General features: G+C 42.9%; 1 protein-coding gene across 1 annotated transcript in view; it reads right to left on the bottom strand.

Moving 5' to 3' along the window:
- Positions 1-25,128, bottom strand: part of LOC123450265 (AT-hook motif nuclear-localized protein 23-like) — a 34,680-nt gene extending 9,552 nt beyond the window's left edge. The window contains exon 1 of the mRNA XM_045127607.1: positions 25,021-25,128. Coding sequence (XP_044983542.1) covers positions 25,021-25,128 — 108 coding nt within the window. The remainder of the gene's footprint in view (positions 1-25,020) is intronic.
- Between the last annotated feature and the right edge of the window lie 2,679 nt (positions 25,129-27,807).

Below are 27,807 nucleotides of genomic sequence, written 5' to 3'. Positions count from 1 at the left end.
CCAAACACGCAACAACCATCACGGCGATCTGTGTTCTCCTTCACCTCCGACCATCAAGTGTCATAAGTTGTCGACCTTGACAATTTAGGAGTTGCGCACGCTTGTCTCATCGCGAGCTTCCAATATGGAGCTCTCGTTCATCGACGTCTCGTCCTGTTTGATGGAATGCCTCAACCAAATGTTATGGTGGCAAAGGACGGGATTCTGATGGAAATTATGCACGACGGAGGTGGCTATGAAGGCGGACAAGTGGATGACTCCTGGCCAAAGAAGAGTGGCAGTCGGACACTAAGCAACCAGATTTAGAGTCCACCAATACCAAGCAGCCAGACTTTGAGTCAAACGACCACTGATTGCCGGGGCTAACCCAAAGAATAAGAGGATGGGATTGGCATACTCGAACAAGGAGGACGAGTTGATATGTGAGGTGTGGTTGTCCACTACCGTGGATCTGTTACATGGCATGGATAAAAATGGAACGACATTTTGATAATGCGTGCGTGAGTGGTTTCATGAGAAAAAGTGATACGAGCCCTACCGCACGGAAGTGATCCATAATTGCAATCAGTAGTGACAAGACCATGGACGTTAGATCATACAAGAGTCCATCAACAAGTTTTGCGACACGTACAAACAAGTGCTCAACCAGTGGCCAAGTTGTGCGTCAATCCATGAGCTTGTAAGTTTTGTGGCTTGTTAATTTGTGTGTTGGTTATTTCATTGAGTTTCGCAATGTTGCAAATTGTTGAGCATATCATTGTCTTCCTTTGATGGCCTGCACGTGCATTTTGTACCACAAGACCTGTCATGACCAATCAACATGAATATGGTAATCCAACTGCCGCAATGACAAAAATACCTTGACCTCCCATGTGCCTAAGAACCGGGAGAGGAAGTGGGTTGTAGAAGTAGAAACGAGAAGGGATGGCAGCCAAGATGACGTAGAAGTTTGAGGACATCATGACCAAGAAGGGGGAGGCACCTGTTGAGCGCTATGAGGTCAAGTGATAAAAAAGACACACAGGTTTGATATGTTCATTCACATGCAAAACAAGAAGCTCAAGTTCGAGTATAAGAAGCTTGCGATGAAGGCAACAAACTTGAATCATGATGCGGCAAAATATGTTTAAAACTACCGTGCTACTTTGTGCAAATGAAGAGTGAAAAGGAGGCTGAAAATTGAGGCATTAGCATGGACAGCGAGAACGGGAGCTTTTGGAATTGATTCATGTGGAAAACATTATCAAGCATCATGTGCTTTTTGTTGTGATTGCATATGTTTGAAACTATTTAAATGGATGGTAAAATTTTGATTGATTTATCCGTGTTAAAGAAGGAGTTTGATCCAAGAATGAACATTTGGTGACTGGTTTAATGGTCTTCACGTCCGCATATCGATGGAGACTTCGAGACATGTGTGTGGACATATGGTAAGGTCCATTTGATGGGTCATGATTGGACTTGCCCTTGGGATAGTTGTGGGGAAATCCCGTTGGCCGCATTTTGCGGCGAATAGACGAGGCTCCGCAGCCCCAGTTTCGATTGTCACCGGTTTTGGGAACCTTCAAGGGGTTTTCTGAACCGCTTTTTTTTTGTCCCCTTTTCATTTTTCTGTTTGTTTTTTCTGTTTCTTTTTTTTTTGTTTTTCCTAAGGTCATTTTATTTTTTGAGCTAAGTTCATGTTTGAAAATTGTTCTTGAAACTCAGAAAATGTACTTTCTTTTATAAAAAAGTTCTAAATTTTAAATAGTTGGATTTTTTAAGAAGTTTCATAACTTCAAAAATGTTTACGATTTTCAAAAAATGTTTGATATTTTCAAAAAATGTTTTGGATTTAAAAAAAATATTCTTTGTTTTAAAAATTTTATTGTTCTCGTTTTCATTTTTTCTTTCACTTTAGTTATTTTGTTCTTTATCTATTTTTCCTGTTTGACATTTACTGATTTTGTTTTGAATTTAAAAAAAACACCGCGCACAAAATTTGTTGACAATTTATATTTAAATGTTTGTGCTTAAAATAATCAGGAATTACAAAATGTTCTTCCTTTTATAATATGTTCATATTTTCAAAAATATTCCTGTTTCAAAAATTGTCTCATATTAAAAAAACTGCATTATTTTTCAAAAATGTTCCTATTTTCATAAATTGGTCACAATTTCGAAAAACAATTCTTGTTTACACATTTTTATAAAAAAATGTTCCCGTTTTACAAAAAATGTTTCTCTTTTTCAAAAATTTGTTCAAATTTTGTTAACCGATTCTAAAAATGTTCGGAAGTTTTAAAAAACGTTTGCCTTTTCAAAATAATGTATGTAGGTTTAAAAAATGTTCCTCTTTCAAAAAGTATACATACGTTCAAAAATGTTCCCAGTTCAAAAATTTCAAAAAATGATCTTTTAAAAAAAATGTTCTAAGTTTTAAAAATGATCATGTCTTAAAATTTGTTCATAGACTAAGAAGTTGTTTATGTTTTCGAAAATGTTTATGTATTTCAAAAAGTAGTAAAAATGAAACAAATGTTCCTATTTTACAAATTTGAGTATTAAGTTTTAAAAGCATCCATGTTTCCAAAATAATGTTCGCGCTTTAGAAAAGTATAAGAATTTGAAAAAATGTACCTGTTTTCAGACAAAAATCATAGTTTCAAGGATTTTTCACATAATCAAAAAATGTTTGTGTTCTGAACAATTCTTCAGAAATTGTAAAAGATATCCATTTATAAATTTGGTTCTTAAATACAAAAGTGTTTGAGTTTCATAAATTCAAAACATTTCAAAACTGTTACCTTTAGAAAAAAAAATATAAAGACAAACACAAAAGGAAATAAAGAATAAGAGAAAATAAAGCAAAAAATAAAAAGGAAAATAAGTAAATAAAAAGCGAAACTGGGAAAAAGAGAAAAAAAACGAGCTGGTTAACAGGACCGGTCCAGTCGCTTCGTTAGCCTCCCTACCTGTTCGAAGCGGCAGCAATTTGTCGCGGCGTGTGGCAGATAGGAGTTCCCCTAATTTTGACCTACACTTTCTTACTCACCCATGTAGGCTGTTGCGCAATTGGTCTGAAACATATGTTTGGTCTGCTAGGTTTTTTGGACCGCATACGAAAATATAGCTGGCCCAGTACAATATTTTTATAGGACTTCTTCAGATTGAAGGTCAGTATTCAGTAGCGTATATGCTCGCTCCTTGCAAGTTATAAGGTGCACTCACCTCGCGGGAGCTATATCTCACCGACAGTGAGATGGTAGCTTATCTTGTATCGGGCTTGAAGTTAGTGAGCCGACTACTTTCTAGAGTGACTTTAAAAAGCTCCTCTGCAATGATTTGGACCGTTATAGAAGTTTCTGTGGGTTTGTCCTCTCCTTCATGTGTATATGTGTTTTCGAATCGTTTGTCTTTGTATTTTATTGTTTTCTCAAATACATGTCATAGAAATTTAATACAGGTTATATTTTTTTTGGCATACACGGTATATTTGTGATACAAGCTGAACACATTTTTAAGAGATGGTGAACAATTTTACACTATAAAGCCTGGATTCATGAACATTGTTCTCAATCGTATGAGTTTACTTATGAAATATGCAAAAAAATACATTGTAGAAACACATTTTAAAATTTTCATGAATATATTTTGAAACACATGAACATTTTTAAATATCACCAACACTTTTTAAATGGTATAAACATTGTTTTTTTAATTTCGCCTTTTATTTACGTCATACTCCATTTTTTAATGCATGGTGATTATTTTGGAAATTTTGAATTAGATAATCTTTAACATATTTGTATCTACAATATTTAAAAATATAAAAAAGGAAAAGGGAATTGAAATAATGGAAAAGAAAAGAACATGTGCTTGGAGGACGAACGCCTGGCACTTCACGCACTTGAAATCACGGCCGGAGATTGAATTCACTCTAACTAGACCGCGACCCAGTGAGTCTTTCCTCGCTCGCTTGCGGGATCATTTGCATGGGACCTCCTATATAATGAGATCTCTAATTAAGGGTTTTCATTGCAAATGTTATTTTCACTTTCTTAGGATTGGACAAGTGGCACATTGTACATCTATCATTTTTCGCCTGAAAAAAGATTTTAGATTGCTTTCCCCTATTTTTCCGGCTTTCCGTGAAGGCATGGTTTAAGAAAAATGTTTCTTCGTACAACTTTATTTTTAATTTCTTCTCCAAAACGAATAAAAATCGGCCAAAAACTAGAAGACGGGAAAATACCATCTAAAACCTGAAAATGCATATGTTGAGGCATAGTTTATGCCTAAGGAATTTTGGTGATTGATGACAGTACCGTACAGGACTAATCGTGTGTGTCAAGGTTTCAGGTAACACTCGTCAACGGCACAAGACGACACGTCTCCTCTCTTCTCGAACGGAAGCACGGCGCTCTCTATGATTCTCTTTATTTGAGTCATAGGAAAGCCGTACTATTAAGAGGGGATCCGTAGTGGAAAGGTTTGGGTGGAATCTATCTTTACACACGCACATTTCACATTCTCCATTTCCTTATCTTTTGGAGCGGCCCTCGCCTATTCGTCTCGATTATCTCTGCAAAATGGTCCCCAGCGGTAGTACCGCTGGGACCAGCGGTAGTACCGCTGGACTGCTAGCGGTAGTACCGCTGCATCCAGCGGTAGTACCGCCCCTGGTCAGCGGTAGTACCGCTCCAGGTGTTTTGTTCCACCTACCTAGCGGTAGTTCGTGGACGGACCCTTTTGTGAAGACTTTCCCGGCGGTAGTAGTGCTTGTGCACTACCAAGGGGCCAACGGTAGTACCGCTGGAGGCCCAGCGGTAGTACCGCTGCAGCCAGCGGTAGTACCGCCAGGCAGCGGTAGTACCGCTCCGGCACAGCGGTAGTACCGCTGGTACTCGGGCAGAGAGTGGGAAAACGGTCTGATTCCCCCCCACTATATAAAGGGTTCTTCTAGCTGAGGAACCCTATCTCTTACCTCTCTAAGCTCCATTGCTGCTCCACAAGCTCTAAAGTGCCCGATCTCTCTCCCTAGCCAATCAAACTTGTTGATTCTTTAGGGATTGGTTGAGAAGGCCTAGATCCACACTTCCACCAAGAGAAAAGTTGATTCCCCCACCAATCCCTTGCGGATCTTGTTACTCTTGGGTGTTTGAGCATCCTAGACGGTTGAGGTCACCTCGAAGCCATATTCCATTGTGGTGAAGCTTCGTGGTTTAGTTGGGAGCCTCCAAGCTTTGTGTGGAGTTGCCCCAACCTTGTTTGTAAAGGTTCGGTCGCCGCCTTCAAGGGCACCTATAGTGGAATCACGGCACCTTGCATCGTGCGAGGGCGTGAGGAGTATACGGTGGCCTTAGTGGCTTTTTGGGGAGCATTGTGCCTCCACACCGCTCCAACGGAGACGTACTTCCTGTCAAAGGGAAGGAACTTCGGTAACACATCCTCGTCTCCATCGGTTCCACTTGTGGTTATCTCTAACCTTTACTTTGTATTTGCTTATGCTTGTGACTATATCTTACTTGTCTTAATAGCTCTTGTTGTTAGCTTCTATAGGGTTCACCTCATTGTCATATTATTCGTGAACCCGTATAGTGTTTACCTTAACTTGTTAAGATTAATTAAAAAGTGGTCGTTGTCTATCCACCCCCCCCTCTAGCCAACCATATCGATCCTTTCAATTGGTATCAGAGCCACGTCTCTTTATTAAGGGTTTAACCACCCGAAGAGTATGGGAGGCGGAGAGGAAGTTAACCGTGGGCAACCCGAGGACATGGACTTGACTTCGGTCACAAGGGACGACTTGAATACGGCTATGGCAGCCCTCAAGACGTCCTTGACGAGCGAAGTCAAAACCATGCTTAAAGAATTAATTGATGGTCTTAAAAGTTCACCCGAACCGGCTTTAGTGGTTAAACCCACCATTTCCGATTCGGAGGCCAACTCCTCTAAGGAAGCGGCTAAAGGTATGTAACCTGCTTCACCTCACGAAAAGGATGGGACTGGAACATATGCTTCGGTTCCACCTCCCATGACATATGGAGGACCCGTTCTCGCACCTCGTCTTAATCCTGTTGGTCCTCCTCCTAAACTTGTGAAAGGTGACTTTGCTAACTGGGTATTTTCTATTAAGTCTCATTTGAATCACAGCTCAACAAACTTGTGGAGAATTATCGAGCAAGGATATTATCCCCATGACCCAAGCAACCTCACTCCAAGAGAAGATGCAGACAATCAATATAATCACTCTGCGTTGTTTATTCTCCAGTCTGCTGTGCCACCTGAAGATCTTCCCCACTTGCGTCCCTTCACATTGTCCAAGGATTGTTGGGAGCATATTATGGTACTGTACAAGGGAAGCTCAAGTATTCAACGATCCAACTATGAAGTGATACTTGATAAGGCCGATGAGTTTGTGATGAAGGAAGACGAGGACCCTCGTGATCTCTATCGGAGGGTGACTGCTATTGCTGTGGCACTAAAGGATCATGGGAGTAAGGATGTGGATGATACATGGGTCAAGCGCAAGTTTCTCAAAGCCATCATGCCTTTCAATAAAGCCATGTCATCTGTCATTCGTGAGCGGCCAGACTTCCACTCCTTGTCTTCCAGTGAAGTGTTGGATGAGTTCATTCCAATGTCAATCATGAACGAAACAGCCGACAATGCACTTGCTCGTGTCTGATCAAAAACCACTTCACCCAACCTTGCGTTGAAAGCAAGAGCAATGCTTGAAGAAGAAGAAGAAGATGATGAGGAAGAGGAGAGCTGCCCTAAAGACACAAAGTATGCTTATCATGAGCACATGGCTCTTGCATCAAGGCAATTCTCGGGAAATAAAAGGAACTCAAGACCCACCTTCAACAAGAACAACTCGAGTGGATTCAGACCCAAACAACGAGTGAGGACATGTTATAACTGTGGCAACGTGAGTCACTTCGTGGCAGAATGTCCCTATGAGAAGAGGGAAGACAACGGAGGCAAGCTCATTCGCAAAGACAAAACCAAATCATTTCCAATCAAGAACAACTTTGTGAAGAAACCTCACCCAAAAGGGATGGTGGCCCTGGAGGAGTATCCTTCTGATGATGATGGCGATGATGATGATACAGTGGCAACGGCAACTGTTGCTATCGCCACTACCTCTTCCCAGAAGGTGTCTCTCTTCAACGCCCCCAACGAGAACCACATCACCAAGTGCCTCATGGCAAAAGGTACCAATCAGGTAACTCCCATCATTAAGACCAACATTACTTCTGCTCCTTCATTGTTAAATTGTGTAGAAGGTAGTGATGTTGGAGAACTTAATGAGCATGATCTTGATAAGTTTCTATGCACTATTAAGGGAGAACCCAAGAAGCACTTTGTTGCTCTCTTGGAACAACCGGGTGAGGCCACTGACCTCATTGAGTCTCATGAGGAGACCATCTCCGAGCTTCAGGGACATAGCCGTGACTATGTCGATGAAATTGCCGAATTATCTAGTGCTCTAGAAGAAGAGCGCACTCTTCGTTTGGCTCTTGAGGAGTCATATAACGATGACTGCGCTAAAATGCAAAAGAAACTAGATCATGATGTTGTTCTTACTCGCATGCTTAAATCTGAAAAGTATGCTCTTGAAGTTGGCCGTGACAGACTCAAGGAAGAGTTTGACATACTTGACAAGGCCCACAAAGCCTTGAAAGGTGTTCATTTCTCTCTGAAAGAGTCTCATGATCAACTCCAAGCAAAGCTTACCAAGGAGATCTCTACTTGTCCTCCCTTTGTGTTAATTGATAATACTTGTGCAACTAACCCTTGTTGTGAGCATGTTCATCTTGTGGAGGAAAATGCCAAGTTAAAGGAGAAACTTGAGAAGGGCCTTGTGGCATGCAGACAAGGTGACAAGAGTCTGAACGATCTTTTGAGCACTCAAAAGGGTGTTGTAGGAAAGGAAGGACTTGGACTTACCTCCAAGTCAAAAGGTAAAAGGAAGAACAAGGACAAACGATCTCTCACCCTCATGGACATCTTTGTCAAAGAGGGTGAGGGGACTCAGAAGGTGAACAGGAACAAGGTGGACTATGGGAACCCCAAGAAGGGAAAAACCGCTCCTACTAACACAGCCGGCAAACTCAATTCCTCTTATGTGTTATGTTGTGCTAGTGATGGGCATGTTTATGCCAAATTTGTTGGTTCCTACGATGAAGATATTGAATGGGCTATCTGGGTTCCTAAGACCCTTGTCTCTAACATGAAAGGACCCATTAAAAAATGGGTACCTAAAACCAAGCCTTGATCTATTGCAGGAGTTTGCTTCCGGTGGGGTGTCATGGTTGCTCGATAGTGGAGCAACAAATCATATGACCGGAAGCAAGGACTTAGTGGTGGATGTGCATCCTTCTCCATCTATGCCCACCCATGTCCAATTCGCCGATGCATCCTCGTCAAAGGTATTGGGATTTGGTAAGGTGGTCGTCTCTCAAGATTTATCTATTGAGAAGGTCATGCTTGTTGAGTCACTTGCCTACAATTTACTTTCGGTTCGTCAACTTGCAATCATGGGTTTTTCCACATTCTTTAATATCGACACTGTGGTCCTCCTAAGGAGCAAGACTCTTAAAGTAGCCTATGTTGGACATGTCGAAAATGGTCTCTATGTGGTGAACTTCTCGAAGCGACCCACTAAGACTGCGACATGTTTAATGGCTAAAGTTGACGTGGGCTGGCTTTGGCATCGCCGTTTAGCTCATGTCAATATGAGATCTTTGCAAAGTCTTCTGACAGGGGACCATGTTCGTGGACTAAAAAATGTGAGCTTTGCTAAAGATCGTGTTTGCAGTGCTTGCATTGAAGGAAAGATTCATGAAACTGCTCATCGTCCAATGACTCTTATCTACACTAAGAGGCCATTGGAACTTCTCCATATGGATCTGTTTGGTCCTCCAACATTTGATAGTCTTGGAGGCAGAAAATATTGCTTAGTGATTGTTGACGACTACTCAAGATATACCTGGGTATATTTCTTCAAAAGGAAGAGTGAAACTCAACAACCGGTCATCAACTTTGCTAATGAAGCGCAACGTCAACATGAAGCAAAGATCTTGATGATTAGGAGTGACAACGGCACCGAGTTCAAGAACTACACCCTAGATGAGTTTCTAGGTGATGAGGGAATAAAGCACCAATATTCTGCACCATATACCCCTCAGCAAAACGGCGTGGCAGAAAGGAAGAACCGGACCTTGATAGACGCTGCAAGAACAATGATGGCAGAATTCAAATCTCCATACAACTTCTGGGCAGAGGCCATCAACACAGCATGTCATGCGTCCAATCGGCTCTACATCCGCAAAGGCTTGAACAAGACTCCGTATGAGATTCTAACTGGAAACAAACCCAATCTCAAGTACTTCCGGGTATTCGGTTGTAAGTGTTTCATTCTTAAAAAGGGAGCTCGGTTAGCTAAATTTGATTCTAGAGCACATGAGGGTATCTTTGTTGGTTATGCTACAAAATCTCATGCTTACCGTGTCCTCAACAAGTCCACCGGACTAATTGAGGAGACGTGTAATGTAGAGTTTGACGAAAATAATGGCTCCCAAGTGGAGCAAAGTGGTCTTTGTGATATAGGTGATGAAATTCCTTCCGAAGCCATAAGAAGAATGGGGGTTGGTCAAATACTCCCCATTGAGGAACCCCTTGTGGCCGAAGGAGAAGGACAATGCTCTACTCAAGTGGAGCCATCACCCCACAAGCCCCACACGCTTCCGATGAACAAAGAGAAGACTCTCAACAAGTTGATCAAGCTCACGGTCAAGATCAATTGCCTAACAATGGTGATATGCCCCATGATATTCAAGCACTACTACAAGACCCTGAACCAGCACAAGATCAAGATCAAGAGAAACCACTAATACAAGATCAAACTAGTGAACCTGCTCAAGTCGAAGGACAAGATGATTAGGAGACTGTCTCACAATTCCCGTCTGGAGCTCCAACAACCGGCTCAAGATGCAAGGGCAAACAAAAGATACAAGTCGATGCTCCTCCGTTATCTAATGAAGAACTCTTGGAGCGTCGAGCAGCCAAGAATGCGAACAAGCTGAGATCCAAGTCACATCTAATGAAGAATGTTCTTGGTAGTTTAAAAAGGGGAGTATCTACCCGTCAACAGCTTTGGAATTATTGTGAGCATCACACGTTTGTCTCGTATTGTGAACCTCAACAGGTACAGGAAGCGCTCGATGATGAGGATTGGCTTATGGCCATGCACGAAGAACTTAACAACTTCGAGCGCAACCAAGTCTGGGATTTAGTGCCTCGACCAACGAAGGAACATAATGTCATTGGGACCAAATGGATATTTAAGAACAAGCAAGATGCAAATGGAATTGTGATTCAAAACAAGGCAAGATTGGTGGCTCAAGGCTACTCCCAAGTCGAGGGTATCGACTACGATGAAACCTTTGCCCGTGTTGCTCGTCTAGAATCTATTCGCATGTTACTTGCTTTTGCTTCTCATCATAACTTCAAATTATAGCAAATGGATGTGAAAAGTGCATTTCTTAATGGTCCTTTGAATGAGTTGGTATATGTCAAACAACCCCCGGGATTCGAACATCCCAAGCTCCCCAATCATGTGTACAAACTCAATAAGGCACTCTATGGCCTTAAACAAGCCCCACGCGCGTGGTATGAGTACCTTACTGAGTTGTTACAAGATCGTGGGTTTGAAATTGGGAAGATTGATCCCACTCTTTTTACTAAGAGGGTTAAAGGGGATTTGTTCATATGCCAACTATATGTTGATGATATTATCTTTGGCTCTCCTAACATTTCATTCAATGAAGAATTTGCTGCGCTAATGACTGAGAAGTTTGAGATGTCCATGATGGGAGAGTTGAAGTTTTTCCTCGGGTTCGAGATTAAACAAGGTCTAGAAGGGACATTCATCAAACAAGCAAAGTACACTCAAGACATGCTCAAACGGTTCGAGCTCGAAGATGTCAAACCGGTCAAGTTCCCCATGCCAACCAGATGCAAGCTTGACAGTGATCCCAATGGTAAAGCAGTGGATCAAAAGGTATACCGCTCCATGATTGGATCCCTCCTTTACCTCTGTGCATCTAGACCAGATATTATGTTGAGTGTAGGGATATGTGCACGGTTTCAATCCGCACCAAAAGAAAGTCATTACATGGCTGTCAAACGAATCTTTCGATATTTGGCTCATACCCCAAACTTTGGCCTCTGGTATCCCAAAGGAGCAAACTTCAATCTAGTTGGCTATTCTGACTCAGATTGGGCTTGAGGTTGTGTGGAGAGGAAGTCAACATCTGGAGGGTGCCAATTCCTTGGTCGCTCTTTGGTAAGTTGGTCTTCAAAGAAGCAGAATTGTGTCTCCTTATCATCCACCGAAGCTGAGTATGTGGCAGCTGCAAGTTGTTGTGCACAATTGCTATGGATGAGGCAAACTTTAAAGGATTATGGTGTCACTTGTGACAAAGTGCCTCTTCTATGTGACAATCAAAGCGCCATCAAGATTTCCCTCAACCCAGTGCAACATAGCAAAACCAAACATATTGATATTCGTCATCACTTCATCCTTGAACATATCAAGCTAGGTGATATTGAGGTTCACTTCATCCACACTGAAGAGCAACTTGCAGATATTTTCACCAAGCCACTAGATGAAGCAAGGTTCCGGGAGTTAAGGCATGAGCTAAATATCATTGATTCAAGTAATGTGGATTGAAACTAGGCATGTTGCACCTCACTTTACATTTCATCTTGGTCTAGATGTAGGCATGGACATAGGGGGAGTGTTGTTCTCTCAATGAACTCTCCCTCCCCCCATTATGCGTAAATCAATCTAGTCTTTCACTTTAGCCATTGTCAAATGGCACTTGTGCTTCAAAGACGAGCATTGGTCATGAACCCAAGGATAATTCTTCGCGGTGTCATACCATTGTCTCAAACATAGGTGGCCTCGGCCACCGCCCCTCCATCCTCTCTTGCGTATAAAGGAGAGGATATACAATGACAAGTCAGTTCATTTTCTTGGATGTCATCCCTTTTTACTCACTTGTCATGTGCCCAAGTTTCCCTTTTTTCCTTAGCCGTGTTGAAACATGTACAGCGGTACTACCGCCAGGACCCCAGCGGTACTACCACTAGGTATGGCGGTACTACCGCTAGGTATGGCGGTACTACCGCCAGGTTTCAAAATCTAACACAACCAGCTAGAAAATTTCTAGGGTTTCAAGGGGGAGCGGTACTACCGCCAGGGGTAGCGGTACTACCGCGAGGACCCCAGCGGTACTACCGCCAGGTTTCAAAATCTAACACAACCAGCTAGAAAATTTCTAGGGTTTCAAGGGGGAGCGGTACTACCGCCAGGGGGAGCGGTACTACCGCCAGGACCCCAGCGGTACTACCGCTGCACCTGGCGGTACTACCGCCAGCTAGCGGTACTACCGCCAGGGCCACAGCGGTACTACCGCTGGCCCGTACCCCTTGGGCTATATAAAGGGAGGGGGAGCCCGATTTTTGCATCTGTTTCTTCTTCCTCGCGGCTCCTCCCTCCCCTAGCCCGAAAACCCCCTGTTTGGATCTCACTTCGTGGAGCTCCGTCTCCCCGTTGGTGTGGAAGGGTTGCTTCATCTCTTCTTCCTACTCCAAGAGCCATGAATCCCGGTAAAGCTCCTCCCTTCTTCTATTTGGTTGTTCTTTGTGTTCTAGGGTTAGGAGCATTGGGGATTGGATTCATCTTGTTGATCCTATGGCTAGTTATTGGATGGCATGAAGGGAATATTTGAGGGGAGTATAGGTCTGATGGTTAATTGTTGTGATTGCTGCCATGCTCTAGGATTTCATCGTCTTAGATCGAATACTTGAACTTTTGGATTATATCTAAAACGTGCTCTCTCTTGCCTAGGCATGTTTGTACCTCTTGTTACTATGTGTTCCTCATGACAGTAGGGCTGGGGTGTACGTCTTAGTGTTCATATTCAGTCCATGCCCTCGAAAACGAGTTTTATATGTCAGATCTGAAAGTCAAACCCCCCAGCGGTACTACCGCCAGGGGTAGCGGTACTACCGCTATGACCCCCAGCGGTACTACCGCCAGGGGTGGCGGTACTACCGCGAGGAGCATTCACGGTGTTTTTTTTGTGTGTTTTATGCTTAGCAATGCATGTTTACTTTTTCTGCGTTTTCAAGATTCATTGCCTTGAGTTTTCTTGTCGCCTCTTTTTCGCTTTGTGGTCTGTGTCACAGGTGGCTCTGCTTGCCGTTCGAACCCCCCACGGGACACGGCGTCCAAACAGTTTCGCAACACAGAGGCGCCCGAGGGGTCTGCCACGTCTGGTCTGCCTCCCAAGAAGAAGTCCTTCAAGAAGGTCGCTCACAAGGACAAGAGGGTCAATATCCGTACAATGTCCCCCAAGGACTTTCTGCACTTTCGCACCAAGAACCCCTATCTCAAGGAGAGGGAAGTGATCGATGGGGTTGAAAATGTCTGGGCAAGGGACCAGTGCAGGATCTATCGGGATGTGATTGCTTCCTTCAAGAAGAACCATGTCTCTGTTCAGTGGATTGATCTGGCACATCTTTAGCGGAACATGGACTACTTTGGTGATGCCCTCTCTCTGGTTGACAAACTAGGCATCAAAGACATCATCACCTTCAAGGCGGACTTTGATCCCACTACAGTGGCTCAGTTTTATGTCAGAGTCCATTTCTCTCCTGATGCACAGCGTTCCATGATCTGGATGACTGGGTCGAAGAAGATGACCGGTTCCTGGACTGAGTTCATGCAGTTCCTTCACATTGACTTTCAGGGTGCTGACACTCCTCTTGGGCTGCGTCCTCATGCTGCAGCCCCCACCGATAGGGCCCCCGCAAAGGACAGACTGCAGTCACTGTATCTGAGGATGGGGGTGCTTCCCAAGCACCTGGACATCATGCATCGGATCTTTCGCAACACCCTCTTCCCTCGGAGTGGTAACTTTGATGAGGTCCATGGATACTTGGCTGAGATGTTGTTACTGTGTGAGGAGGCTATGTCTCAGGAGTCTGCTCAGCTGGATATTTCAGATGTGATGTTCACAGAGCTCTGGAACTGCATCATCAATTGTAAGGTTCCTATCTACGGGCCTTACCTGTTCGCATACATTTGCCATAAGTGGGAACATGCTTTTCCGGATGAGGTGCTCTACGCACAGTCTGATTACATTGTGCATGACCCGATCAGGCTTCGCGTCAAGGACAAGTGGGCCAACCCATCTGCATCCTCTCAGCACATGGATACAGATACAGAGACCGCTGCTGACAGAGGAACTGCCTCTCAGTCCCGCTCGTCTGTCATGCCATCTTGGGCGATCAAACTGCAGGACAAGATGAAGACACTTTTCTGTATGCAGGCCAAGGGTCAGTACCAGACACATGTGGCTCAGAAGCAGAGCCGCCAGAGGCATAAGCGTGTTCTCAGGACCTTGGATGTGGACATCTCCAGCGGCTCAGAGGACGACATCACTCCTGAGGCCACTTGGATGCAGGCTCAGGGGTACCAGTGGTCTGGCGATGAGGCAGAAGAGGAGGAGCAGACCGACCAGGAGGGGACAGACGAGTCTGGTGATCCTGAAGACGAGGAGTAGTTACCTGTGGCATTAGGTGTGCCCCTTTTTGGTGTCTTGTGCCAAAGGGGGAGAGAGTCTAGGATTTGCTTTCATTTCGAACTTTGCATTGCTTTGCTTTATCTCGTATGGTTTGCTTCGAACTTGGTTTGATTCTCGTTTGCTATCTTTTGTGAGACATGATCTTATGTGAGATTTATTTCCATCATATGCTGTGAGTCATATGTCCCGTATTGTCATATATCTCTATCTTTTTGTTCTCATATTATTCTCTGTGCAAATCCCGTATTGTCATCAATCCACCAAAAAGGGGGAGATTGTTGAGGCATAGTTTATGCCTAAGTAATTTTGGTGATTGATGACAGTACCGTACAGGACTAATCGTGTGTGTCAAGGTTTCAGGTAACACTCGTCAACGGCACAAGACGACACGTCTCCTCTCTTCTGGAACGGAAGCACGACGCTCTCTACGATTCTCTTTATTTGAGTCATAGGAAAGCCGTACTATTAAGAGGGGATCCGTAGTGGAAAGGTTTGGGTGGAATCTATCTTTACACACGCACATTTCACATTCTCCCTTTCCTTATCTTTTGGAGCGGCCCTCGCCTATTCGTCTCGATTATCTCTGCAAAATGGTCCCCAGCGGTAGTACCGCTGGACTGCGAGCGGTAGTACCGCTGCATCCAGCGGTAGTACCGCCCCTGGTCAGCGGTAGTACCGCTCCAGGTGTTTTGTTCCACCTACCTAGCGGTAGTTCGTGGACGGACCCTTTTGCGAAACTTTCCCGGCGGTAGTAGTGCTTGTGCACTACCAAGGGGCCAACGGTAGTACCGCTGGTGTCAGCGGTAGTACCGCTGGAGGCCCAGCGGTAGTACCACTGCAGCCAGCGGTAGTACCGCTCCGGCACAGCGGTACTACCGCTGGTACTCGGGCAGAGAGTGGGAAAACGGTCTGATTTCCCCCCCCCCACTATATAAAGGGTTCTTCTAGCTGAGGAACCCTATCTCTTACCTCTCTAAGCTCCATTGCTGCTCCACAAGCTCTAAAGTGCCCGATCTCTCTCCCTAGCCAATCAAACTTGTTGATTCTTTAGGGATTGGTTGAGAAGGCCTAGATCCACACTTCCACCAAGAGAAAAGTTGATTCCCCCACCAATCCCTTGCGGATCTTGTTACTCTTGGGTGTTTGAGCATCCTAGACGGTTGAGGTCACCTCGAAGCCATATTCCATTGTGGTGAAGCTTCGTGGTTTAGTTGGGAGCGTCCAAGCTTTGTGTGGAGTTGTCCCAACCTTGTTTGTAAAGGTTCGGTCGCCGCCTTCAAGGGCACCTATAGTGTAATCACGGCACCTTGCATCGTGCGAGGGCGTGAGGAGAATACGGTGGCCTTAGTGGCTTTTTGGGGAGCATTGTGGCTCCACACCGCTCCAATGAAGACGTACTTCCTGTCAAAGGGAAGGAACTTCGGTAACACATCCTCGTCTCCATCGGTTCCACTTGTGGTTATCTCTAACCTTTACTTTGTATTTGCTTATGCTTGTGACTATATCTTACTTGTCTTAATAGCTCTTGTTGTTAGCTTCTATAGGGTTCACCTCATTGTCATATTATTTGTGAACCCGTATAGTGTTTACCTTAACTTGTTAAGATTAATTAAAAAGTGGTCGTTGTCTATTCGCCCCCCCCTCTAGCCAACCATATCGATCCTTTCAGCATACAAAGATATTTAAACATCTAAGAGAGCACCGAATATGCGACACATAGTCACGTCAGAGATCACGCCAACTGGTCCTCTCTCAGCCCACCAAAGTAATTATTGGTTAGTTTCACTCCCTAATGAAGCATTTTAGCACGACGCACATGTCCCCACGCAGAATAGGGCCAGGCTATCGGGAAAAATGGTGAAAAAGGAGAGACCAAAAGGAATCGAACATGTGATTTGGACCTAATGACGCATGCATCTAGTCACTCGACGTGGAGACTAATAGTGTTGATTACAAGCGCGCCATTCATAATAATCTACTCGACCATTATTGAATAAAGAGCAAGGGGAAACAACATGAATGAACTTCAGCGGCGTATCAATTTTTTCATTCTTAAATTACGAATGTGAAGTCTATGTTTTCAAAAAAAAGTGTTTATTTTTGGAAAAACATATATTTTTTGAAAAAGTGAATATTTTTTCAATTTGTGAACAAAAATTAAAATGGTGACACTTTATTTTTTTTGAAATTTAGGAACATTTCTAAAAAGAACAGGAAGACGGAAAAAAAGAAGACAGAAACGAAAAAAAGAAGAAGCATAAAAAGTAAAAAAGACAAAAGGAACCCAGGGCCGGCCCTGAGGGGGGCAGGGGGTGGCCGCCCCGGGCCCCCAACATCAGCATTTACTATTTAGCGCTTAAGGGCCCGCTTGCAAACTTGCGCCTAAAGGGCGGGGCTAGTTGGTCTCGGCCCATCTTCCCCTTTCTTTTTTCTCTTTTCTGTTGAAAACTTCGAAACTATGGTGAGACAAGCTGGTTCGAACAAGAGACCTCACAGTACAGAGACGAGACAAACTTCAGGACTACTCAACACATTGCGCTAGCTTAGTTCTTTTTATGCTCTTTTAGTTCGTGGATTTTTTTTCATTTTTTTTCTCTTTTTTCTTGGAATGGATTTGTTTGGTTTTTCTTTGGTATTTTTTTGCTAAATGTGTGGACTTTTCTTCAAACTTGTGATTTGTTCTTAAACGATGAACATTTTCAAATCCGATAAACTTTTTTCAAATTTGATGGATATTGTTTTTCAAATTCAATGAATTTATTTTGACATTGATGTTTTTTTCTTAAAATATATGAACTTTTTTACTTTATGAAGAACACTTTTTAGATTTGTTGACTTTTTAAAATGTTGGCAAGCTTTTTTCAAAATCGATGAACTTTTTTCAAAGGTTATGAAGTTTTTTTTTCAAAATTATTGAAAATTTCTCAAAATTCGTGGTATATATTTTTTTTGAATTTATTTTAAGACAATTAATATTGGATATATAATAAATTTTGGTGTAATATTGAAACAATGGTTTAAATAGTTCTTTGTTTCACTTAGTGGACTTGTATGACAGCTGGGTCTAGTGGTTAGGGCAACGAAGTTGGTGATGAGGTCTTGAGTTTGAATCCCACTTTTACCATATAGTCAGTATGATTATTGCACTTTTTTGCTTTTCTTCCGCATGTTTCTGGGCTGGCCCGCGACGGCATGCCTTCAAGCACCGGAATAGAGAACTTTTTTGCTTTTCTTCCGCGCTTAGAGGACTGTATAGGAGCTCCCCCAACATCCAGGGACCTCATAAGCAGGTAGCAGCATCCTAGACACACGTGTATGCTATACTGAAGAGCAACTAGTTAGCGAGTGATTCTTTAAAAGCCTTTCAGCAAAGATTCCCACGTGTCGTCATTGACGCGTTCTCATCCGTTGTCACGTGTTGTGTTTCGAGCGTTTTTTTTGGAAAAGAAATTCACACACGTTTTTTTTGGTGTTTCGGTTTTCACCGGTCTTTCTTAGTTTTTTGACGAAAAAAAAGTTCCAAAAAGAAATTTTTGCATAAAACATACGTTTTCTATTTGTTTTTTTGTAAGAGGCACGGTCATGCCTCTCAAAAATGAAAAAAAAATGTGTTTTTTGTTCTTTTTTTTGTGGGAGACACGGTTTTGCTTCCGCGAGAGGCACGATTTTACCTTCGCGGGAGACACGGCCGTGCCTCTCTAAAAGGAAAGAAAACGCTTTTTTTTCGTGAGAGGCATGGTTTACTTGTGCGAGAGGCATAATTTTGCCTTTGTGAGAGGCGCGTCCGTGCCTCTCGGAAAGGAAAAAACACATTTCTTTCCGCGAGAGGCATGGTTTTGCTTTCGCACGATTTTGCATAGTGGCGCTGCACGTCATCCGTGGGTGTGAGCATTTTGGCCGCTCGATATCTTCCAACATATGTATCACTGACCATTATGTTTTGGCAGTTTGAAAACGATGTTCTTATGAGGTACACGTGGATCTCAAATAAATTAAAAACAGTGTGATCTTTTCGATACTAATATTAGCAGCTAGTTTTAGTATTAACAGTTAGATGACAATATAAATGGGCTAATTAATTCTAGATTTACTCGGTTAGATAACTGGTAAAACTAGCTTTGTACTGTTGTAGTATTGTTTGGTATATTTTTTAAATACATGAAAGAATATTTTTCATATTATTCATATGGACTTAGTAATCTATCTTAATTTTACGGATACCGCCGTTTAGGATTGAAATCTTACCATGCATTATTCAGTCTAAGAACTTCAGAGGCAAAAAAAAGGACAATTCGTAGAGTTACCTGCCTCCAAATCTTTGGTATCTCCAACATATAGTGTACTTCTATAGCTTGTTGCATGACTATTGTTGGACATGGCTTTGTATTTCTATGGATGTTTTGTGATAGACAATGAGGCCTTTGTCTATTTTCTCCATATTCATCATCCATATATGCCCCCAGCTAATTGTGAGACCATAGTGACATATATTTGTAGTGTTATGGATAACATGTTTGTGTGTGTGTACATATATATTGAGTATTAGGTTGTGATGTTTATATTAAGGGTCCCAAATTTTAGTTTTTCCTGCCCCCCCCCCCCCCCAAAACCTCAGGACCGTCCCAGAAGGAACCTTCCACAAAGTCACGAAACCAGAACGTTTTTTTATGGTGTTACCGTTAAGGGTCACGGTATTCACCACATGTGTAGCATATTAGATACCCGACCACACAATCTTGTGTGGCATATTCAGGAGGCAGCCCATACGATTCTGTGTGGGTGAACATTAAAATTGTCCACACGTCCGGACGCACCTACTTCGTGCACACGTCCATTAGCAACTAGGCATCCCCACCCCGCACATGTGGCACGAAGCAATTCTGCCCTAACAGTTTTAATGGGACCTTTAGTTATCCGGGGATGACAACTTTAGTTGTAAACATGGCAACTTCTCTGTCTTTGTTAACTATAATTGCCATGCCTAATTAATGGAAGTTGCCACATATGATCAACCATAGTTGTCATGTATGGTCGATCATAATTGCCATATGTGATTAATTAGTTGCCATGTATGGTTAAATTATAATTGTCATGTATGGTCACTCGTAGTTGCCATGTGTGATTAAATAGTTGCCACGTGTGATTCAACCATAGTTGCCATGTATGGTCAATCATAATTGCCATGTGTAATTAACTAGTTGCCATATATACACAATAGTAATTGTCATCTATCACCGTACAAGCATCGTGTGGACGAGGACGGGTTCACCCACACGGCGAAGCTGACAATCGAGCATTGCGGGTCGTGCAAGGCCGTGTGGGTGAGCACTCTACCCCCCTCCCCCACTACGTTTACGGGACACACCATTTTAGTCAGAAATCGTCAAGGTGCGTGCAAACCAAAACAGACGGAGATTATGGCATGCGAATGAAGTGTAGAGATGTCACACGTGTAGGCATTATCATTAGGGTACAGATAAATGGGTTGGCTTAGTTCGGTTGCTGTCTCCATAAGGACGACAATCCGACACAAAGAGCGACGTATAGCAAATTCACGTTACCTCGATAGCTCGGATGGATAGTTCGATCTTGTTAAGTACTCCCTCCATTCCTTTACATAAGTAGTATTTTTTTGATAAAATTCCACAATAGAAGGCGGATTTTTTGCGAATCCTTCTAATTTCCTTATTAGCCCTCCACACAAAGGAAAAAGGAAAGTATCTCTCTCATGATGGCCTGTATCTCTAACTAAATATAAAAAAAGAAAACCATCTCTCGGTTGTGTGTATCTCTTACTTTCTTAGACTTATTGATTTACTGGCCTTTAACCAATAAATTTGTCAAGAGTAATTTTGTTTTATGCGCCTTGATCACCGTGCCAAAAATTATAGACCTTGCATAAAGGAATTGAAGGAGTACAAAATAAAAACAGTTACCAAAATTGTACTCCATCTGAAACAATGATATGAAGAGGATGGATTATACAAATATATTCAAACATTAATCATTTTTGACCCATCCAAAAAGAATTCATGGATTTGAAAAAATATATTTATAATTCGAAACAATTCATGAATTCAGAAACAGTTCTCAAATTTTAAAAATGTTCACGGATTAAAAAAATCATGAATATGAAAATAAATTCAAGTTCGAAAAAAAGATCATGGATATGCAGTTTATACATAAAATTTGAAAGAATATCATGAATTGGAAAATAAATGTCATGAATATAAAATAAGTTCATAAATATTAAAAACATCACATATTTGAATTTATTTTAATGAATTTGAAAAAGGTCCTGAAAAATTCCAGGAATTTGGCAAATGATCAAGCATTAAAAAAAGCCCATGAGTTCGGAAATTGCTCACGATTTTCAGTAATCTTTTGTTAATTTCAGAAGAAAAAGTTAAGGAGAAAATAAAACAAAAAAATAAGAAAATAAATTGGATTTTTTTTATAATTGGATAATTGTTAAAAAGACAGTCCAACACAAAAACCTGGAACGTTTGTCCGATGGGGAGGGTATGGCCGAAAACAATAACTAGCTGTGCGGTGGAAAAGTAGAAAGATGTCCCAGCAAAAAAAAAAGAAGAAAAGAAGAAAGATGCAGAGTGCGTGTCAGTTAACAAAAATAACTAAAACCAGCGCTATTAGCGCCGAATAGGGTTCTGCGGCGAGCGCACCCTTCATCTCCCCGCTAGTCTACAGCGTACCGCACAATGGCCAGGTTCAGGAATCGATTTTGGACGCAGTTAGCATTATTTTTATGAAGTTAGCTGATTAATAAGAGCAACTGGTTAGCCACCGCTCCTTCGAGAACCTTTCAACAATCACCCATACACGCCGTCACTTAACGCATTCTTAGCCGCCGTTATGTGTCGCTTTCTGAACGTTGTTTATGAATTTTTATTTTATTCTTTTGCACGTGTTTTCGGTTTTTAGTGTGTTTTTATGGGATTTTGACGTTTTGATTTTTTGTCGGTTTTTCTTAGCTATTGAACGTCAAAATAATTTAAAAAATCATGGAAAAACATGCTTTTTTATTTTGAAAAATACGTTTTTTCTTTCACGAGAGACACTGTTTTGCTTTCGCGAGAGGCATGGCCGTGCCTCTCGGAAACGATAAAAGACGTATTTTTTGTTTTCTTTTTTCTTTCATAAGAGGCATGGTTTTGCTTTCACGAGAGGCATGGTCGTGTCTTTCGAAACAGAAAAAACGTGGTTTTTGTTTTCTTTTCCTTCACGAGATGCACGATTTTGCTTCCGCGGAAGATACGGTTCTGCTTTCGCGAGATGCACGGTCATGTCTCTCGAAAATGAAAAAAACGTGTTTTTCTATTTATTTTTTCACGAGAGCCAAGTTTTTGCTTCCGCGAGAGGCACATGTTTGCTTTTATGAAAGGCACGGTCGTATCTGTTGAGAGCGAAAAACACATTTTTTTCTTCCACGAGAGACACGGTCTTCCTGTTTGATTTTTTCGTCAAAACCTATCAATATGGGATCTAGTTTTAAAGATCTCGACGCGAGAAATACAACGGTAAAAACAGTTCGTGATTTGGATGCATAATTTAAGAGATTAAATATCTGAAAAATACAAATCTATGAGAAAAAAAACTTTCAGATTACGACATGTGACACACATGCAATTTTTGAGAAGTTGGAGTGATCTCTAGAAAGAGTATTCGTCAGTTAGGTTTCGCTGATTCAGTGAGCGCACGCGTTTGACACACTCTACCTTTAGGGTGTACCACTAAAAGAACATACAGGGTGTGCAAGCTCTAATTATTTTCTTTACTGTTTTTATTTTTTATATATTATCTAAAACAGTTTTGCTAAAGTATATCTAGATGTGTAATAAGTATTATGGATGTAAATCTTATATCATTGATATTATACAGAGATTCGTATTTGTATTTCTTTTTCTTTTTATGCTTGATTAAATTATTTGAATGTGCAATAATTATGGCACATCTAGATATGTCCTACACACACCTTATCTAAATGTTTAAGAGTTCTATACTTAGAAGAAATATTTTTGTTTTATTAATTGCATAAAAATTTGAAATATTATAAATGCTCAAGGGTTGTTTCAAGATGTTAACTGTTATTTAAAGTATTCATTTTTCATTCCAAGTTAATATTCGAAAAACATGTTCATATGATTCAAATAAATATTTACTTGTTTAAACAACTGATGACAAAATTTCAAAAAAGAATATTGTGATAAAAAAAACATGACATTTAAAAAATATATTACATGTTTAATAATTTGTTCTTATTTTTTAAAACGCTCATTCATGTTCCTGCAAGTTCTTAAAAAAATAGTTGCAATAAAAGTATGTTTTCCATGTATTTAAAATATATTCCGAATATAATTGTAAAAATTCATTGTGTATATGGAAATGATAAACATGTATACGAAGCGCCAACGGTAGGATAACAAATCATGGAATCTCAACTATCAAGATTGTAGAAAATTCCACATACCAACATCTTAGAAATAGAGGTGTTAGTTTGGATGATAATCATAGAATCACACAAGAGATTCGTGATTTTGACAACCCTGTGTATACCAAAAAAATGTTCACCATGTATTTGGAAATTGTTTATCTATTCAAAAAATGTTCATTGAGTATTTCAAAATACTTCAACTTATTCAAAACTGAAATCTATGAGAAGAAAAGAAAAATAAACCTTAAAAATAGATATAACCAGTCAAAAATAACCCTTAATGAAGCATACCCATAGGTGAACGGAAAGTCCACCAAAACCACATCAAATAGATGAGCAGGGCATTTCCCCGTCCACTACCGAGCCACGGGTTGCATCTATCACCCTAGACAACCACCATGTTTCTAGTATTCTAAGGGTGTTTTTGGTTGCGGAACAAATTAAAACGGAATGTCATGGTTCCATGACATTTCATTTCACTAGAATGGGTCGGTTACGTTTATAAGTTTGGTTGAGACAATATATGGAATGAAACGGTTACGCTTTGATTGGTGAGACAGAATAAAATAAATTTGGTTCATTTTGATAAAAACATATGTTACGACTACTTCTCTTGCATCAATACATCTATACAAACAAAAAAGAAGCAATTTACACACACGAACCAAGAATATATGAAAGGTACGATTTGCGAAGAAAAAGTAGATGATATATCATCGCTAAATACTGAAGAAGTAATTTACAGAGAATAAGTTAGCATAGCCCCCAGCATGCCTGGTCGCTCCAGCACCCCATCACACAATGGATCTGTGTACCAGCAGATGAGGTCACCGCCGCCGTGCCGTGTAGATTAGGCCACTGTGCCCCGCAGATTAGGCCGCACCTGCTCCTCTTAGGTCGAGAGGGGGAGAGACGAGAGAGAGGCAACACAAGATGGAGAGGAGCCGAATTACTCGGGATTGAGGAGTCAGAGGGAGAGCCAGACCGGTTCCGCGTGATTCCTCCAATTTGGAGGTACCGGCGCGTTCCGCATATGGCGCGTTCCACATATGGCGCGAATATTCCCTCGGTGGGAATGAGTTGGGTCCTCTTTTAGTTACATACCAAACACAGGAACGAGCCCTCGGAATAGGATCGACCCATGTCATTCCAGTTGGTGACTAAAACCAAATACACCCTAAAGACACGACATTTGCATTAGTGTTCTAAAGCCTTGTACAATGCTAGGTGTTAAGGAAGGTGCTTAGAAAAGTAATCAGGGTTATTGTAAAGCATCCGTGCCTATTTTTATAGGAGAGACACCTAACTAAGTGTATAACCTGTATAAATAAACACCTGTGCTTAAGAAAAACCTGATTTATTTCTCTAAGAACCTTCCCTAAGCACCTTGCATTGTACAAGGACTAAGAGCATCTCTAGCAGACCCCGTATAATGCCCCGACCTGCAAAATAATCGCGAAAATACGATTCCGCGTGAAAAAAGTTGCCCGCTCAGATCCCACAACCGCGTTGGACCGGTAAGTATTTTTACGGGACACGGCAAAATTCCCACCCCAACTCGCAAGAACGCAAGTTCTCTCCCTCGCCCCGTCGGTGCCTTGTATATAGAAGGAGAGGTTGGCGGGAGGAGCGGGAGGGAGGGGAGATTTCAGCCTACGCTTATTTCCGCCCGTTACCGTCGGGACGCCGCCTACGATTTCGGCCATACTAGCCATCGGGATCATGCCGGCGAGCCACCACATGCGTGAGATTGGCCTCCACCACTTCCTCCTGCCTCGGTCGGCCGAAAAGTTGCAGATCGGCGGTTGTTTGTCAGGGCCACCGGATTTGGCGTTTTTGGCCACCGGTGGCTGTGCCAAGCCATGGATTGGCTCGGAGCACCCCACACAGTCCCCGCAAAGCCACAACGCCGGATGCAGGTACTGGTTCATCCTCAAGCCGCCATTGTGGGTTTGCCATCAAGGACTCGTCCAGTCGTTGCCCAGGCTTGGCGCTCACGCAGCGGCTCGCCGGCTCGCCGATGCCGCTCATATAGTGCGATGACTGGACATAGGATGTGTTGCGACTAACATCTAACAGTCGCAACACCCCGGATGGGTATCCTTCAAATGCAAAAACGATGGGGTATATTCTTGTTTTCATTCGGCTTTGTCAACCCATTCGGTTCAATTTTGGTAGCTTATTAAGATGGTCATGTGTGTAGAAAGGTGGATGCTTATTTTAGTATTGGGAAGAAGAATACGCCGATTTATTGATAGGAAGAAACTTAATAGATGTTCATGCACTCATTGGTAGAATTGAGGCTAATGATGTGGCTGCATGTGCAATTAGAGAAGAAACTAGAGGGGAAGCAACATCTTATTATTTAGAATCAAAGCCGAAGAATGAAGAATGCAACATAAAAAAATTCACAAATCAACAATGAAGGCATGTAGAAGATGCTGGTTCAACTAGTGGGAGCACTTATGTTTTAATAGCTTGCAAAGTTTCAATATGAAATCATATTATTTGAATCCATGGCAAACAAAACAAAATTAGGCTCCAAAATGCTTTTAGAAGTAGCATTTTCAGAGTTTCAATTTTGTCTTTTTTTGCCATGACTTCCACAAATGAGATTTCATGATGAAATTTTACGAGCACTTAGAACATTTGTCAAAGTTTGTCCAAAAAACCACAATTTTACAATATTTTTTGAATTTACTGTTCATGAGAGCTCATTTGAGCTCGGATGCAAAAACATCACATACGTCAATGGCCCACTACTTGGACGGGTCATAGCAGGGTAGTTTATAGGCGAGTGTTATCCGATAACCCAATTAAGTGTGTAGGCTCATCTACACCCATGAACAATAAAATAAAAAAATAGCATAAAAATATAAAAACATCCTTTTTGTGGTGACTGATGCTCAAATGTATGATGCTCGAGCAAAACTACGAGGTGTTTGGGCATTCAAGGAGCTTGTGGCAAGACATGCAAAATCCGATGTGAGGGCGACTGCGAGGGAGGCGATTGTGAGGGCAACTACGGGGCAACTGCTGCCGCTGCCGCCTCGACCGCCTGATGCTCCGTCGACTGGGCTGGATGGTGGCGCGTTCTCGCCACCGTCTCATCCGCCTGATGCGCCGACTGGGCCGGGTGGTCGCGCATTCTCACCCCGCCTTGTCCACCCAATGCACCGTCGACTGGGAAGGATGGTGGCGCTGCGGTGTCGTACGGACAGTCGGTGGCCACCACGGCGATGCCTCTGACCGTCGCGGAGAGGTGGGTGTGTGGTACGCGATGGCCAACGAGATCCTATGGGGTTCCAGATGTGAGGGCTTTGTGCACCTCTCATTTCTGAGATCGGGACATCGACATTCTCACTGGAAAGTACTTGTAGGAGGAAGACAAGATCGTTCATGGGAGTCTGCTAAAGATTGATATTTACTCGGTGATGGTACATCACCTGATTTTGATGGTGGATAAGTCGACCTCACCGCCGAAGGAGTTGGTCGATCTAACAGAGGATTCACATGCTGTGGGGATCGCGTGAAAGAGATTCGGAGGACGTTTCTGGGTTCTCGCTGATGAGGATGATGAGGAAGACGACTGCGGGGATGTGTCACCGACGGAGCCAACAATGCATGCCAAAGCGGTGGCATCATCGATGCCCGCCGCTGTGTTGGAGACCGCCGGAAAATCGCCGAGGAAGAAGACGACATCGATGACACCTCGACCTTGGGTTGGTACGATACCTAAGGTGAGTCCCTGATCTCAAATTGTCAGATTTTTTAGATTCTTCGAATTGGAAGATCGTTTGAAATAAGAAGCAACGGCGGGGGCCAGTACCGGCGGTGCCAGTGCCGACGACGAACTCGGCGAATGAGATCCGCAATATTCGGGCCGAGCGTTTAAATAATCTTATTAGGCGAGTTGGGCCTGTCCATGATGAGCCAGTCGTGGGTTCTGATGGGGCTGGGTATGTGGCCCAGTCCTCGGCCCAAGCTGCACCGTCAGATGCAGTTATCTAGGGATTGCCTGGAGCTGTAGCGGCAGTTGAACCACTGGTGACGCTGACACCTAGGGTTGTTAGGCGATGGAACTCGCATGGATTATCAAGGTTGGCTTCAGGGCGTGCTACCAGGGTGCCGGGCTTGCTACCGCCGACAGCAATGGTCGACCGTGGAGGCATCCCGCCGTCGCAAGCTGCGAAGGAGAATCCGGGTGGTGGGGGTGGTCACGGGGTAGACGCTGGCGGGCCTCGAGGCCAGGTAACCCTGGCGCTGGCCGTGGCAATGCTCGGACAGGAGGTTCGGGACCGCCTGCAAATCATGGTTGTGGGGTTGCGAACGCAGGAGTTGGCCGTGTGCCGCCCCGTGGCTAGTGGGGTGATGATGGTTACGATGTTTATGGCGCTGGTCAGCACCGCGGCTCCTGATCGGCGGGTGGGGGCGGGCTATGATGGAACAATACCGTAGCACCGACGAGGGTCTTCAGTGGTCCTGCCGGTGGGTTCGTCGAGGGGGTGTCAAGGCTGGCGTACACGCAGGGCGACACATACAGACCAAAGAGCAGGGGGTGGCAGTCAGTCGCTCCATCCTAGGTTGCAGTTGTCGCATGCTACTGCAACAAAAGACCTTCCAACGGCGCCAGAAATAGGAGTGTTGCTTGATACTCCTCAGCAACGACACCAGGAATCCTTCTGCTATGGCTACACCTTAAGGGACTTC

Source organism: Hordeum vulgare, chromosome 4H, assembly GCF_904849725.1.
Source record: "Hordeum vulgare subsp. vulgare chromosome 4H, MorexV3_pseudomolecules_assembly, whole genome shotgun sequence".
Lineage (NCBI taxonomy): Eukaryota > Viridiplantae > Streptophyta > Magnoliopsida > Poales > Poaceae > Hordeum > Hordeum vulgare.
The sequence above is the reverse complement of the archived record's forward strand: the minus strand, read 5'-3'. Positions and strand labels throughout refer to the sequence as shown.